General features: G+C 34.8%; 1 protein-coding gene across 2 annotated transcripts; it reads left to right on the top strand.

The window, feature by feature from the left end:
- Positions 1–1018: 1018 nt before the first annotated feature.
- Positions 1019–15805, top strand: LOC117105721 (phospholipase B1, membrane-associated-like). Of its 2 annotated transcripts, XM_033246966.1 has the most exons (16): positions 1019–1037; positions 1421–1533; positions 2382–2859; positions 4526–4846; positions 5170–5243; positions 6695–6761; positions 7783–7841; positions 8358–8425; positions 9395–9438; positions 10335–10443; positions 11121–11319; positions 11825–11913; positions 12459–12531; positions 13205–13309; positions 13760–13855; positions 14520–15805. In XM_033246966.1, the coding sequence occupies exons 4-16, from the start codon at positions 4741–4743 to the stop codon at positions 14856–14858; spliced, it is 1428 nt and encodes a 475-aa protein (XP_033102857.1). In that variant the 5' UTR covers positions 1019–1037; positions 1421–1533; positions 2382–2859; positions 4526–4740; the 3' UTR covers positions 14859–15805. The 2 variants fall into 2 exon arrangements, with proteins under 2 accessions (XP_033102857.1, XP_033102858.1); XM_033246967.1 differs by lacking the exon at positions 1019–1037 and having other exon boundaries at positions 1429–1533; positions 2174–2859.
- Positions 15806–17024: the final 1219 nt, after the last annotated feature.

Genomic DNA, 17024 nt, shown 5'->3' on the forward strand with positions numbered 1-17024 from the left:
TCCTCAAAAAGAAAGGAGGGTCCGCAAAATTGTTGATTCCTAGATGGCTGGAATTGAGCTTTCTAGATTTCTGAATTGCCTTATAATGCCTTAAGGTCTTCAAAATTCAAGGTTTTATCCCCTCTTGAAAACGGTCAGGTTATATATTTCCCTCATTATTATTAGGCCTATAGTAAATAGGCCTATGTGTGTACCGGTATACATACAGAAAAAAAATGAGTAGTTGCATTACGATTCCTTTTTCTATGAATTGATAAAACCCAAAAGGAAAGGAGGTCGGTGGTGCTCCTCCGGGAAAATGTTGGTTCCTGATAGCAGGAAATGAGCTTTCCCGATTTCTGAGGTGTCTTTTAATGACCATTTAAGTCATTAAAAATATAGGTTTTCTCTCTCTTGAAAACAATTCAATGAATCCAGACTTCTAATTTTTTCATTGTAACAACAAAAATTTCAGCTCACGGGTCAAGAATTTTTTATTTTATTTTATTTATTTATTTATTTTTTTTGCCCAAAGGTGGGGGGGGGTCAGGACCTCTGACCCCCCCCCCCCGGGGGGGGGGGGTCAGGACCTCTGACCCCCTCCAGATCAGCTAATGGACAACACGTGTTTTTTGGACAAGTGCACATATTCCTCCCTGTTCTGATTGGTCAGAAGTTTGACACTATGGAAAGGTCCATTCACATCCTCAACTTTCTGTATGTTTGTTTTTTCTCTCTCTTGTATTGCCTCCTTGTATTTTATAATTCAGGAGAAATTTATTTTGCTTTTTTTTCTGTATTTTTCTTCGATTAAAAAAAGACGCTATGCAGATAACAATAAGATAAATACAATATAGAAATAAAAATAAATAGCATATTTTATTTACAAGGATAGAGGGGGATAAATATAAGGCCAGGGTGGGAAGGATACCTGTGCATGCGCATGAAAGTTTTTAAAGTTTGCGGCGATAATTAACTGTAGAGGGCTCACCTTCTTACGCTTTGAAAATTGGCTCTGTTGATGGTGTGTAAACAGTAATGTTTATGAGATCATTCAGGTATTGAATATTAATATGTATGTATATTTAATAATATTTATAGGTCTACCTAGGACTTAAGGTAGGCCAAAGTATGGTTGAAGATGTAGACAATGATTAAGATGAAATGAGTTAGACGTATTTATTTGTAAGCCAATCAAATAGCCCATGGGCTAGGCCTGTCTGTATGTAGAAGGAATGCTGATGAATGGCCCTAGGCTGCACCTGACTGAGATAGGCATTTTCCATCAGTTCATTTATTGGTTTCAATTCATGAATTTACCTATCTAAGAAATAGATCGTCCTATTATATCCTAGCCTAGGTCTAATCTGTTAGAAAGATATTCGTATACTTGGTACTATTTTGTTTAAAATGCTTTAATAAAATACTGCTTTTTTTGCAGCTTTTATATGAAGTTACTATCTAACCAGCTCAAATTTTGCGCAGTAAATCGCTATGGAAATGCTTGCGCAAAATGGAAACTTATTACTGCATCGCTCCCTCGGGTTCATTCGTGTAAGTCCAAAATCAATCACAATGGAAGATCCGTCTTCAATCAGCTAACTTCTTTTTCACCTTTCTTCAATTCAATCAACCCAGGCATGCCTCTTGGAGACTCACAATCATCGATGATGTAATTGATGGTTTGTGGCTCTCCACAGTCACAATTCCGGGTGGGTATTCTGCACTCTGTCTTGTGGAGGAAGAGCTTTGTGCAGTCTACACCACTGCGTAGTCTGTTCAAATGGACCCAGGCTTTTCTCCCAAGGTCACACCCCTTTGGCTTGTTTGATGATTTTTCGATAAACTGCATAAGGTGTGATGTTGATGAAGAAACCATTGTTCAGGAGGCCACCTGTCACTGATCCAATAACAATATGGTTGTTGTAGATGGTGCGACTGCAGTTTATGGGCCTAGGTAGCAAAATGATTCCGTCAAAGCCTTTGTTCTTTGAAAGCTGTTATTTGAGGAATTTAGCTTCCCAGTTTGTCGCACTTACTAGCGAGCTTGATTCCTCAGGTTTGCAGGGGTATGCCAGAAAGTATTGGCAAGTTTGCCACAAGATTTGTCATAAGATATCCACTAAGTCTCATTGCGTCGTTTTTTTAATTTTCCCAAAACGTGGCCAAAAGAATTTTTTTTTGTTGGCCTTAGGTCAAGGCAATATTTGACAAAATTCGCGCAGAAGCCAGCCCTTATTTGGAGACGGATTTCTACGCCTAATTTTTGTACGGAGGATATATTATTCGGGAAGACCTTTACAGTCTGGCTACTGTGTTGGTCAATAATACTAGTGATTTGTTACGAATAATAGTTTTTTATAAGTTTTTTAAAATTACATAAAATTAATGTACATTTTAAGATTGATGTGTACGACCACAAGTGACCAAACTGGATCGCGAAATTTGAACATTACACCCTCTAAGGAAAATGAAAAAGGAGGATAACCGGTTGTTGCGTTTGCTAATAAATGTGAGAGGTTGTTTCATGATTTAGTGTGATTATTGCAATAAATGATAGGCCTACAATTTCGCTTGTACATCACGCCAGAAGTGATAAAAATAGACCTCTACCGGTATTATCTGCCTGTGATAGCTGTCATCTACAATCGCTGTAGGCCTAGCTCAGTTGGAGCTTTCCACTTAACAGCAAACAGTCAACATGCAAGTGCTGCCAAAAATACCAGACGGCCCCTTTGAATGTCCTGTTGCTGGGTGTGACCATCTTGCTAGCAACTCAAATAACAATCTGGTTGTCCATATCCTGGCTTGTTAGAGGATGGAAGAGATTGGGCTAGTTAAAACCAGAAAGTGTGAAGGAGTACCTGCCTAGAAAATATGGTAAGCCTGTGTCATGTTTGTTGTATTTTTTATTAATGATACTCATAGTATTTAATAGTGGTTATGTGTAGGGTATGTTTTAATAGATTTAGGCCTGGTACTCGAGGCATGTCATCTGTAGTACTTAGAAATCCAAGGATTTCTCTGATCTGACAGGCTTTGCCAGAAATCAAGAAAATTATACTACTTGTTTATAATTGTAAAACATATCAGAACATTTTTTAAAAGAACCAGGGGCCAAGGTTGGTGGGGCCAGGTTTCCCCCTCCCCTGTTGCAGAAAAAACCCACTATTCGTCGAGGTGAAAAAATTATATGCAATTTTCTACATATTAGTAGAATCTGAAATCGCTTAAATAAGCTTTTGAAACTCCTAAACTAACCAGGGGACAAGTGATTACTATTCAGTACAAAAATAGAACTATATTTTCCCGTCAACTAACAGACAATTACATAACAACTTTCCCATTCTTTTGCATCCTTGGCTAGTAAGAAATTTAAGAATTTTTGTAGAAAAATTTCTGTGTATCAACAAAAACTATTATCACAATCTGTTTCTGTTTAAAAGTTAATAAATTATTAACCTTTGCAATCAGAAACATACTAAAAGTTAATCAAATATTTTTTTAAAGAACCAGGGGCTGGGGTGTGTTGGGGGCCAGGGTTCCCCCTTCTCTGTCGCATAGAAAACCCACCATTCATCGAGGTGAAAAAATTATATACAATTTTCTACATATTAGTAGACTCTGAATTCGCTTAAATAAGCTATTGAAACCCCTAAACTGACCAGGGGACAAGTGATTACTATTCAGTACAAATATAGAAGTATATTTTCCCGTCAACTAACAGACAATTACATAACAACTTTCCTATTCTTTTGCATCCTTGGTTAGTAAGAAATTTAAGGATTTTTGTAGCAAAATTTCTGTGTATCAACAAAAACTATTATCCCAATCTGTTTCTGTTTAAAAGTTAATAAATTATTAACCTTTGCAGTCAGAAACATATTAAAAGTTAATCAAATATTTAAAAACTGGCTGGGCAAAAGGGAACAAGGTGTAGGACACTAAGCAAGGGAGGCAAAAACGGTGGGCACAAAGAAAGAGGGTGGGTACAACAATGGGAAAGGGAACAAGGAAGAGGAACACTAAATTGGGTGTATCACTGTCAACATTTTGGAATTAATAAAGAAAGGTGCTTTAATATAAATGACTACATTGGATTGGAATTTACAATGATGATCAAAATACGCATGCTCACCCTCCAATACAAGACCACCATTGGTACCAGAAAATTTGGGGTGGTCTCTTGGGGTTCTGTCTCCAATTAGAGGGTTAAGCTTTGTATCAAAAGATTGATGATTGTTATTTGGTTCTTTGAATAAGTGGTCTTAAATTAGAGGGGTCTCAGAATTAAACACTCTTGAATTAGAAGTTTTGAAAATATTGCTTATTTAAAAACTGCATCCCATCCCTGCCTCTCTGTTCAACAAATGTTTACAAATTGAAATCTGAGTCTCAAGATGAATATCAATTCTATTATATATCAATATCCCACAAAATTTGCTGATGTCAAAGCATATCATGTTTTATGAGTGACCATCTTGACCCAGTTATTGTTAATACCAAAACACACTCATTGAATAGTAGTTATCTGGTCTATTTATAGCATCTAGGTTTCGAATTTGATGTTTATGATATGCAACGCTCTGATACAATCAAACCACTCATGGATGACCGACCAATCAGAAACTTACAGGATTATTTTGATCGTGGATGTTCTGCATTGTCATCCAGTTACACAGTTAACACCAAGTTTAGGAACAGAGTTGATACATTTTCACTGCAGTTCTATAAGCTTTGAACACTCAATGTGCTAACAAGATGGATACTTCTAAAGGATTCATTGTTTTCCTTGCAATTGTGGTTGTATTCATCTCTACAAGTACTTCAGAGTCAGTTGATGATGATTCTTCCTATTGGACCGATGGTAAGGCTTCGTTGGTGTTTCTATAAATTATTTTGGCCTCTGATTTCACAGAAAAGAAATGCAGTACTTTGATACTAATGAAAAAATAGTAGGGATGTAATCAGGATCAGGAATGTAGTTATGGTGCCTTGAAGTTTTCCACCTAGTCTAAAGCTAATTTCATGACCGTCCATCCACCTTTATTAACACCCTTATTCATTTTAAAAATCTTTAATCTATTATTTAGAGTAAAAAAGTTATCACTTGCCCACCCTTAAAATATCTACTACCCTAAGTTTGATATGATATATATATATATATATATTTTATTTATTTCTTTAAAGGTACACTGGAAAAAGCTTTAGCCAATATATCAATTCATGAGGTTCCCCCAAAAAGTGAGCCAGCTAGAGCATGGGTAAGTACCATTCTTTAAAAAAAAAAATCCATATTTACCAAATTTGGCATGGAGATATTTTTATGTCTCCATGAATTGAGTAATAGGGAAGAGATAGATTATGTAACCAAGTCAGTTACATTTTCCATCTTTCATCTATTTTTTTGCATTCACTTAAACCCAATGTGCTGCAATAAACTAGCAACTTGGCTAAACCGTCTTAAAATTGTTTTTAGTTCCTGAATCCAAAAGATACTTTCTTTAAAATATTCTGTCTTTATAAAATGGATTGTCTTCATTATTAACATTTTAGATCAATTTTTCTGTTTATTTAATCATCTGACTTTGTTGTTGTACCTTAAAGTTGCAAATTAATATTATCATCATCATCATTATTATCAACATTATTATCATTATTAATATTATTATTATAAATAAAACATTTTTTAGGTTAGAAGATTTTAGTTTTTTTATAAATATTATTGTTATTTTTTTAATTAATATTTTTAATGACTGTTTTTGGATATCAGTTATTTGTTACCGTTAAAGCTTGGACATTTTCACAATATAAGGCATTACCTTCAAATAAGATTTGAAATATATAATATAAATCTTAGACCTATTTCAATTTCCAGAAGATTACTGGGGTATAACAGGAGGAGGGGGAGGGATGTAATATCAATACTGACCATCTGCTGACCAAGGAATTTTAAAATGTTGTTTCACCTTCACCCATTGTTATCTCAGCCCTTGGTGACCTTATAGGCTGTTTATAGGTTTTTACAGTCTAGTATAAACAATTTATGTCAACAATATTGACATTTCAGTAAATGATTGGTCTGTTGGGTACATCAAGCAAATCTACCCAGGTTCTAAATGGAAATGTTGAGATAACATGTAATTGTGGCGGCATAATAGAGTAATGAAAATAGATAAATGTATATTTATAGAGGCTTTGTTACATAATCACTTTGCACCTTCAATGCAATAGAATCTTCCTTGTTCTTATATCTTGTTGTTCAAATATAGGTACCTAGTGTAATCATTGTAATGTAGGGTAATTATTGATCTGTTTTTATGGCTTGTCAAAGTCCTAAGTGCATATAAGTTGCAAATGGGTAATGTAGCATAATAGCCCTCAAATTGTACCAAATCAGATGTCTTCATGATTACATTTTTTTGTATTATTTGCCATGTTATAAACATAATTATTGTAATATTATTACTACATATTTATTCAACTATATTTTAAGTGGGTAGTCCTTTTAGCATGGCTGATAACTTGCCCTGTTTATTTCCTCTTTTCTCTTTTATCCTTTACTTAAACATTTATTTTAAAAATTAAATCGTACTTGTTTCCTATATAGTCTGTAGACCTATTTTGATCACAATTTCATACTGTAAAAGAACTAATTATTATTAATTACTACAATTTGTGAATATAATTACTATAATTTCATTATTTATTTCAGGGAAATGTGTTACCTTCAGGTGAATTTACCTGTTCAACTGCTGGATCAAAGGAAATCCCAACATCAGGTTGGTAAGAAATAATTACAGTGAAATTATTTATTACTTTTTAATTATAAATATGAACAGCCATTATTGCTTTCACCTTCACATTGAATGCTGAGGTTAATTCTATTAACAATTCTTTATTTCAAAAGAGAATCAATGAATAGGTAAATTAAGGAAAACTGAAACCTTAAGAAATAATTTTCCTATTCAATTATTTCTTAATTTTTTATCATAAATTAGACAGGCCATTATTGCTTTTACCCCGACATGCTGACTTTAATTGTGTAAACAATTTATGGTACTTCGACAGACAATATAAAAAAAATGTGAATTAAAGAAAATTAAAATACGACAGATGAAACAAAAAGTGAAACAAGAGCAGATTAGCTTTAAACCACTCTACTCTCTAAATGTGTGAGTAAAGGTTTTTTGTGTCACTATGTTGTCATCAAAATCCGCATGTGCATGATGGGTCATGTGTTGTCTTAAGTACCTTATTACTGTACAAAATTCATAAAAAAATACAACACCACATATTTCCTGATAATCGAATCCCATGTGGATACTTTATTAGTAAAGGTGATACAGTAGGCAGAGTATAGACACATGCTCCAGCTGGGAGCCTATTTTTCTTTGTGTAAAACTCTATCCAGACTATTAAATATTCTTTGATAATTAATGTGATGTCATCATGACCATATTCATTTTATGCAATTTTCAGGTAACAATACAACAAAAACATTACAAAGAGAAGAATACATTATGAATACCTGGAGTGCAAACACTGTCAGGGCAGCTCTCAATATTGCAACCTTCTGTATACTAAATCTAAACATAAAAACAACCCCTATGTGAAAATGAAATGTTAAAATTTTATCATAATAATACAGAAGAAACACACAATAACATATTTTTGAATCATAAACAAAATAAACCTTATAGCATCCTGCCATTTGTAATATTTCTGAAGCTCTTTCACCTTATTGGTCCTAATTAAGTGAATAATAAAATTGTTTACTTTATATTTGTTTCTTTTTCTTAGTTCACCAGTTACAACCTGGTGATATAAAAGTTATTGGAGCCATTGGAGACTCCATTACAGTAAGTACTCAATCATTTTAAGATTCTGATGTGATCGGGCATAGGGATAATGGTGATAAGGATGATGATAATGATAATAATGGTGATATTGTGATAAGGATAAGGATGATGCTCAAGATGACTTTGATGATGATGATGATGAGGATGATGAGGATGATAATAGTTATGATGGTGATTATGTTAAAGATGATGATATGATAAGAGTGACGATAATGCTCAAGATGATGTTGATGATGATGATAATGATGAGGATGAGATGATAATGGTGATGCTGGTTTTTATTGTGTGGTGGTAATATAACACTTTCTTTCTGATGCTCAAGTTAAATGATGAGGATGATAATGTAGAGGATGATGCTCAAGATGATAATGGTGATGATGAAGATGAGGCTAAAGATGATGATAATACATGATCATAGTTGTGGCGGCGGTACTGTAGAGGTGATGGTGATGATGTAGTAGTATTCAAGATTTCATCTTTCCTTTTACCGTTACTTATATCGTTTCTTTGTTGTAGGCTGCCAATGGAGCTCTAAGCGAAACTGTTCCTGCAGTTCTCTTACAGTATCGTGGTGTATCCTGGTCGTAAGTTTAAGTATTGATTATTGAGACAAGGAAATACTAAAACCTTATCTACTTCTTTATCTTAAAAAATACCCTTATAATCAAAATCTGAACTAAAAAAAAAAAACAGTCTCCTTTACAACCTGGCTCTTGAAGCACTCCTTCAGATATATTAAGGCAGCTCTTAATTTTTATACTTTCTTAATTTAATTTGTTTAGAAGATTGTGATAGTTATGTGATTGTTATAAATGATATGTGATCATGAATTTCTTTGTGATAGCAGATAATTGCCCTTGATGGCTCAAGTATCAATAGATACTCAGAATCTAGAAGTAGTCCTTTAAAATTGTAATGTGAATTTAATTGTTATAAATGTGATTATGAATTTCTTTTTAATAGCGGATAATTGCCCTTGATGGCTCAAGTAGCAATAAATACTCAGAATTTGAAATAGTCCTTTAAAATTGTAAGTGAACTTTTCGAGAATAAAAGTTGAGTGGGGTTTTGAGTAGGGTGGGTCTATTATAATAATATTACTAACATGATATTACACCCAGAATAGTTAAAGATTTATTTTTTTCTGTTAATATTAAATTTATTACTATATTATTTGATACGTAATTATGCAAAATACTTAAAAATAAAAACATGTGTTTAAAGTTGAGTACTCGCTGCGGTCGACGGTCGTCGGCCAACACAATTCTATGAAAGAGAAGAAGAACGCAACAGGACGACGCACTCGCAACTGATCGCTTTAGTGACGATCCGTTAAGACGACCACCGACAATCAGCAGACGGCGTTGCGTCGTCTAGCACTTACATGGAGCGGAGGACGTTGTACAACACAGTGACTGCATGGCTTAGTGGGAAGATCAAGGGAGAAACTGAAAAATAATAGCAAAATTATGTGTTTGAATATAGATGCAGATAGTAAAATCTTTCTAGTAAGAAAATTTTTATGTAAAGTAAGTTTCTGCTATTCTCAACAGGATTGGTGGTGATGAAAGCCTTCCTGAAAATCCTACACTTACAAGTAAGTGATTTATTTTGAATAAAAAAAAAAATTTTAAAATATCTTCCTCCAACTGAGTTAGAAAGCCAAGTTGTTATAAACCCTTAGATTATTAGGACACTGTTTTAAAACATAATAGATTCATATGTTAATAAGATAATATTTTGGGGAAATTGTGTCATCCCTAGGATGCTCTAACCAGTGGTGGTTCTAGGATGCATTGGAGGGGAGGGGGTGGGGCTAAACTGTCTGACAGTGAGGGCCAGAGGGTTGATACTCTTTATTTCAGATGGTTTAAATCAACACCTACTTATAAAAACATACATTAACAACATTTTATGGGGTTGGGGTTAGCATAAACCTGTTTAGAACGCTCACCATAGGCTTAGCCAGAGAGCTGTCCAGCCGTCTTTTGGACGGCCTACTATTTAGAGCGAACACTTACCGTGACGGCTTGGCCTAATCAGCTCAGCCTAGCCTAATTGGGCCTGGTCTACTTTTAGCAAATTCTTTATATTCTTAAAATACATTAAACTAAAGCTAAATCATATTTATGTTTGATAAAAACAACATTTATTGATTGAATGTATGTTGTTTTCATACCAATATTTTGTGGGGAATCCTAAAGATGGGCATGGCCCGCCCATTGCCTCAGTGCCACGACCACTGGCTTCCATTTTGGATGGCCTATTGTGTTTTTCTGGCTAAGCCCCTGAGGCTCACCTACCTCTAAATCTGCCCCTGAAATCATAATGTATTTTTATCATGTATCCTCTATGAAAAAATCTAAGAATAATAATAAGTAAAAAATTAGTGAATTATGTTCCAATGAATGAAAGTCAAAAGATATATGAAATTCAAATATAAGCATACAACTGAAAAATTGAGTATCATTTGAATTTTTTTTTTCGTGTTAGATATACTGCGGCAATACAACCCAGACTTGTATGGGTATTCAGTTGGTATTGCAAGAACAAAATCCCGGAGGGCGCACTTCAATGTAGCAGTGCCAGGAGCGAAGGCCATGTAAGTTCAGAGTTGTTATTTCAACCAATGAACCAGTCATGTATAATTTGTAGAATTACTTTTTAAAATATTTTCAAACCAATAAGCATTGGTTATACTGTACTACTGAGCATCTGTAGTGGTGAGGCGGATATATTCTTGCATTTTTGACATCTTCACTTGCTCAACGTAAAACAAGGATTTACAATAGATTGCAGAGCGCACACGACGACAGTCACAGATGAGTATAAGTCCATTCTACATTTCAATCGAGTTCCCCTTGTCATCACACCAATGGAAAGCTTCTAACAACAGTGTTGCTGCTTGGTGGTTCATATAAAAATGTATTGCTTTCAAAAAAGGAGAATCCTGTGGTGAGGTAGAGGGGACCAGGGGGACGGATTTTCACAGATGAAAGGTCTACAGCACCTCAGCCCCATCATGGGTGGGCTGCGGTAAGAAAATTTATGATTATGGCACCTCTAGATGGCCAGAAATCTTCGTTTTATTTTTTTTATGATTTCCTTTTTTTCTCCACTTTTTTATAATTTTGAAAAATTTAAGACCCAACTCCACATTAGTTTGCCACTGATCAAGTTAACGTAACGGCTCATTGGCATATTTAATCATATTTATTATTTTTATTATTAGTACATTTACATTCATATACTTTTAAATGAATATTATCTCATTATTAGTGGCCTAGAAGGGCAGGCACAAAATTTGGTTGCCAAGATAAAGGAGGACCCAGAAGTTGACATTGAAAGTGACTGGAAAATTGTGACAATTTTCATTGGTGGCAATGACTTATGTCAATCTTGTAAAAAACCCGAGGAACGAACTGCGGAGAATTATGTTGCAAACATTGAGAAGGCTTTGAAAGTATTACATGATGAGGTAAGTAGATTAAAAAAAATTATTGTGTTTCCATTTGGGGCTCCAACCGAAGACCCTGCAATGATTTTGGGATTCGACAATCAGTGTATTTTCATACACATCCAACTGCATGTACACTTACCACTTACAGGATGGATTGATGCTGGGATATCTTAGGGAGTGGAGTTGTTTTACTAGTCATGAGAAAAAATTCTGCAGTGGAATTGAACCCAGGACCCTGGGATTGGAAAGCAAGCATCTGAACCGCCTACTTATTTTCCCTTTTTATGGATGACATTCGGCAGATCTATAAATTTGAAATAAAGAGGCATAAAGAGGAACATTAAGAGTAGAGGGTTTTACACCACTCTCAGCCCACCATGCTTGGGCTAAGGTATGGTATTTTATGGTGATGACACCTCTAAGTGGTGAGAATCCCAATCCCATACTTATACAAGTGGTGTTTTTTTCAATTAAATTCAAATAATAAAATTGAATAATGCATGATTTTATTTCAATATTTCAGCTACCCAGAACATTTGTGAACCTTGTCGGTATTTTGAATATTGCATCGATTAGAGAACTTCGGACACCTGTGTGTTTTGCACTTCATCTGTAAGTTTTGTTCTACAAAAAAAGATACAATTACCTTTTCCATTTATTGATCAAATAATACAATACACATAAGAAACATACATGTTGGAAGCTGAAATATAACTAATTATATATATAAATATAACTAATTAAATAATTAAAATAAATGTCTCAGTTTTAACCTAGATGATGATACTGGTCTCCTTCTAATTAATGACCTCTCCAATAAAAGACCACCTCCAATTAAAGACAAATTTTCTTTGGTCCCAAATTAACAAATATTTTTTATCTTTATTATTCTAGAAACCAAAGCTGCTAAAGATCATAGAAACCCTGGTCCCATGGTTTTCAATTGGATGGAGACCTGTTTTTAATGCTTAATGCGCTTGGGAGAGTTTGGGCTTTTGCACACCCAGCAACCCTTTGTTTGCTTTGTTTGGTTCCGTTTACTTGATGGAATTGTGTATGTAATCCATGTTGCAAGTAAAATAATTCTGCTTTGATGTGATATTATCATTTGTATCAATCAATAGAGTATTAGTCTTTTATTTAACTTTCCTCTACAGAGTTGAGTGTCCATGCCCACTTGGATCTCAACTGCGATTAGAAAAAGTTGTCCATCTGAACAAGCAGTATCAGGTAAAGATTTCAAGAAAACACTTCATTCTCAAGCCATGTCACTAAACATTTAAGTTTTAAATAAGTAGCCACCGTCTCTTGTACAATTGCTGGCCCTGTTTCCAAGAATCTTGAGGTGTCTACTGATTACCTTCGGTTGAAGACACCTAAAACTGATTGCAAGATAGGATAGGAGTAGTTCAGTGTGAACCACACCAATGATGTACGACTTAGTCCGGAGACTTGTTTCCGGTAGCGTCGTTCTGGTGGTTAATACACCGGCAGACAATCTCTTTTTTTTCTCTTTTCCGAAAGAGTGTACTGTGTTCTTCAACATGCACATGGGCCATATTGCTCACAGGACCAACTGCTTAAACGTCTCTTCCGAAAGATGGTGCGTAATCGTAACTTGTATTTCAGCCCTCCAGCTGAAACACAAGGAGAGCAGTGATGGGAATTGAACCGGGGACCAAGAGATCTTCACAGTTCAACACACACACAGTTAGCCATCTGAGCTAAGCTGCAAGAGATACATAGCCAGTAGCACCCCAGTGGGGAAGGGATCCTCCTGAATCTTAAAGCCTCCACTGTGCATTGCAGGAACTGATGAATGCTTTGAGGTCAAGTGAAATCTTTACATCGTAAATTTACATTTTTTTTTTTTTTCATTTTATATTCATTTGATTTTCTTTAGGCATTCCTTCAATCTACTATAGAGAGCGGAAAGTATGATAATAAGGAAGACTTTACAGTTGTATACCAGCCAATGTTTCATAACTCTGATGTTCCGAGACTTGAGGTAAGAAATATATGCTCTGTGGAACTGTAGATTAGTAATTTATAGAAAAATTGGAAGCTGTAGCTTTCTTGTTTGTAGAGTTAAAGTGCGTGAAAAAAATAACTGAAAATGCAGGCCTTGCTAAGCTAAGTCAACTATGAAAGTTTGCTACTTTAATAATTTTTCTACTTTAAATAAATTTTTCTAGCCCTGCTTGAAAGATGAATTGTAGCTTGCTGAATTTGGCCACCTGCATAAAAACTGTAAATGAATATTATAAGAGAAAGAAGTAGTACAGTACAAGTATAAATTGTTAACTAGTGGAACAAAAAAAACAAAAAAAAACAAAAATTGCAGTATGAACATGTAAAAACAATAAAGTATGTAATTACTGTATATGACATTCTCATTTATATGTTTTAGAAAGTCTGTCAGTTAAGAATGGTGAATACTTTTCTGCTTGTTTTCTAGACCGGTGCGCCTGACTTGTCCTTCTTTGCTCCAGACTGCTTTCATTTTAGCGCGATTGGACATGCTGCTGGTGCTATCGCCCTCTGGAATAATATGGTAAGTTCAGTTGTAAAGCACTATGGTTAATAAGTAGAGTGCCCTCCTTCCAACTCCAGGGTTCTGGGATCAATACCTTAAAATACTGTACTCTAACCTCGTAGCCTAATTACAGGGAGGTTTTTCCACACTCATGCCAGTATGTGTGTACAAGCTGAAATCAATATTTTTGTTTAGTAAATCATTCAAACTGTGATTAATAAATCACGGCCTGACTGTTATTGGTTGGTAGAATGAAAAATTGAAATGTCATGTTAAAAATACGATTTTGGGGTTTTTTTAAACAATTTTTCTTTTAAAAAACATTTACTGTACAAATTATTCCATATGCAACCACACCTCCTCCCCTCTTCACACCTAATTCCTTCCTCTAGCATCTTCTTAAACCTGCCCCAATGTGCTACATAATAGGAGGGATATTTTGATTTAACAACTGCGGTAGGGCCTAGATAATAAAGACGTATGCGAGAACGTTCAATCGTCATCGTCACCTGAATCCTAGGATGCAGTTTGACCCAAATCTATGTTTTGCAGAGAACGTAGGACGGTCGAGGATGAGTGAATCCATTGTAGCATTATGTCGTCGCGCAAATCAAAAACTCTCTATTAACTCATCATCTTATTATTTTAATTAGAAAGTTTTAACATTTCTTTTCTGCTTCAGATCCAGCCAGTAGGATCTAAGGACACGGTTTGGGACTACAAGTCAATCAGGTGCCCAAAACTGGATTTCCCCTACTTCTACACCAACATCAACAGTGCACCAGATTACCAAACCCGGTACTTCAATGAGAAACAATCTCTAGAGAGAAACTTCAAGAAAGAACCCATGCTGCAGGATGAACACATTTTTGCATTGCCGAGCGAAGACCACGACTCGCTGTCAGGTGGCGCGGTAGCTTCAATCACCATAGGAGTCTTGGTTGTTATATGTTGCGCAGTTATCGTAGCAGTTGTTATCCGACAAAAAAGGTTTTTCAGGAACGAATATATAAAAGTATAATTGCCTCAACAAATATAAAGATATTTTATTTCAACCACTTTTATTTCAAGATGCACAAAAAGTAAACCAGTGGCAGTTTTAGGGTGGGGGAGGGTTGGGGCGAAGGGCTGAGACAGCCCGGGGCGCCCTCATAAATTTTTTAAAATTATGAAAGAAACTGGAGAAAAATATAAAATTATGATCAAATTTAAGCTGGAGAGTGTCATTTCCGGCTATTGAGAGGTGCTATAATCATAAATTTTCTTGCCTCAGCCCCAACCATGGTGGGACTCAGGTGTATGGGCCCTCTATCTGTGAAAGCCCCTGCGCTGGCCCTCCCCCCTCCATTCAAAATTCCTGGATCCGCCACTGTAAATATAATTAAAACCATTAAAACTAAAAAAAGAATGACCTATATTATATCAATAAAAGAAAATTTCCTAGGATATTTGCATATAAGCAATTCTAGAATATAAGAACATGCCATTACAATGCAAATTATAATGAATTATATAATATGACTTTATATGAGGAAGGACTAGTGTGGAAGTACCTGAGGAGGAACTGTGCACAAAATGTTATCAGCAGCTGAAGACTGGTTAATGTTAATGACAGTACCGATTATTATTATAATGATTGTGGATGTCACCCGCCATTGGTGTAGGGTTGCACCCTTTGTCTCTTCTTTACACTCATATTGTTTTTTGTGTTATGTGCTTTTGATTTGTAATACAGTATAAATACAAAAATACATACAGCACATAAGATTGTTTATTGTTGTGTGTTACACAAAATTGTTAAACAATTAAATTTTGACTTACTATAATGCAGCGAAGTTTTATCAGTATTAATAGTTTATATTCTCTATATTTTTTGATGATGAGGCAAATATATAAAACTTGTGATGTATATATTGAATAAAAATATTGTTATATGTGCTTTCAACATGAAATAAACTTTTAAATTAAATAATTTCATTGTTTGTGTTTCTGTTTCTGTAGATTTTTACCAGATTTTATTCCAATATGTATATTATATCGTGTATTTATATCTGTGTATATATATATTATACAGGTCTCCCTCCAATTAAAAACTACTTTTGGGACTTGGGGTTTTATGGTCTTTAGCAGCTTTGGTCTGTAAAACAGTAAAGATTGTGAATTAGTTCCTTTATTCAATTTACATGTGCCCAGGCATACCCGAAATAGGGGTCTTTTAACCCACCCTTTAGTTGTGTTGATGTTACATGTAGAGGTTTATTTAAACATTTATGCGATTTTATAATAAGTTTTGTATGTCTAATATTGATGTTGATTATTTTTTTGACAGTTTAAATGTTTTAAATCTAAAGTTGTTAGTACTTTTTAATGTATGTATTTTTATATCTATTTACATAAATATTTTATATGTATTTTAAGCTGTTCAGGGGCGGATTTAGGGGGGGGCGGCCCCGGCCCCACTTTTGGGGGCTAAAAAAAGAAAAAAGAAAGGGGAAAAAAGAGAGAAAAAGAAAAAAATGATAGCCCAGAATGCCTCAAATGTTATGTTCGGGCGTCTAGAATACAAAATTTTGGCGGGGGCATGCCCCGGACCCCCTACGACAGTGTTGTCTCAATCGGCCAAACTTTCGCCCCCCCCCCTTCCGGACCCCTTCCGGACATTTCTGGATCCGCCCCTGCTGTTAGTGGCGGTTGTTATCGCTGTTGGTTAGTACGAAATAAAATAAAAATAAATGACATGTTAATTTGGGACCACAGAAAAGTGGTCTTTAATTAGAGGTGGTCATTAAATAAAGAGAGATCTGTATTTATCTATGGTTGTGTATTGTCCCAATAAAGTTACCTTCCCTGTTGGATTAGATTTATACATTTTATGAAGTTTTTAAAATAAATCCTATTATAATATGCTAATCTATCCCTAAGGACCAATATAATCCATATGGTATGAATCCCAGCCTCCAATTTATCCAGCTTGTGCCATCAAAAGTATAATATTATGTATATATTTATACATATATGTATATATTTGTACATATATGTATATATTTGTAGATAGGACTCAATATGTAAATGAAATACAATGATATAGTTCGCAAATTGACCTTAATTAAAAATAAGAATCAACAAGTTCTTTCGGTCAGACCCCTTTATCAAATTACCTCTTGCTGTGAAGGCGAGCATCATAAAC

The sequence above is a fragment of the Anneissia japonica genome, unplaced genomic scaffold (assembly GCF_011630105.1).
Source record: "Anneissia japonica isolate Jap-2015-1 unplaced genomic scaffold, ASM1163010v1 scaffold287754_len4335492_cov202, whole genome shotgun sequence".
Lineage (NCBI taxonomy): Eukaryota > Metazoa > Echinodermata > Crinoidea > Comatulida > Comatulidae > Anneissia > Anneissia japonica.

Excerpts from the sequence above, each read along its gene's own strand:
- LOC117105721 (XM_033246966.1), top strand. The coding sequence starts at position 4,741 with ATGGATACTTCTAAAGGATTCATTGTTTTCCTTGCAATTGTGGTTGTA. Across the intron at positions 8,426-9,394 it reads TATCGTGGTGTATCCTGGTC|GATTGGTGGTGATGAAAGCC; the intron begins GTAAGTTTAAGT and ends TATTCTCAACAG. Across the intron at positions 11,914-12,458 it reads GTGTGTTTTGCACTTCATCT|AGTTGAGTGTCCATGCCCAC; the intron begins GTAAGTTTTGTT and ends TTTCCTCTACAG.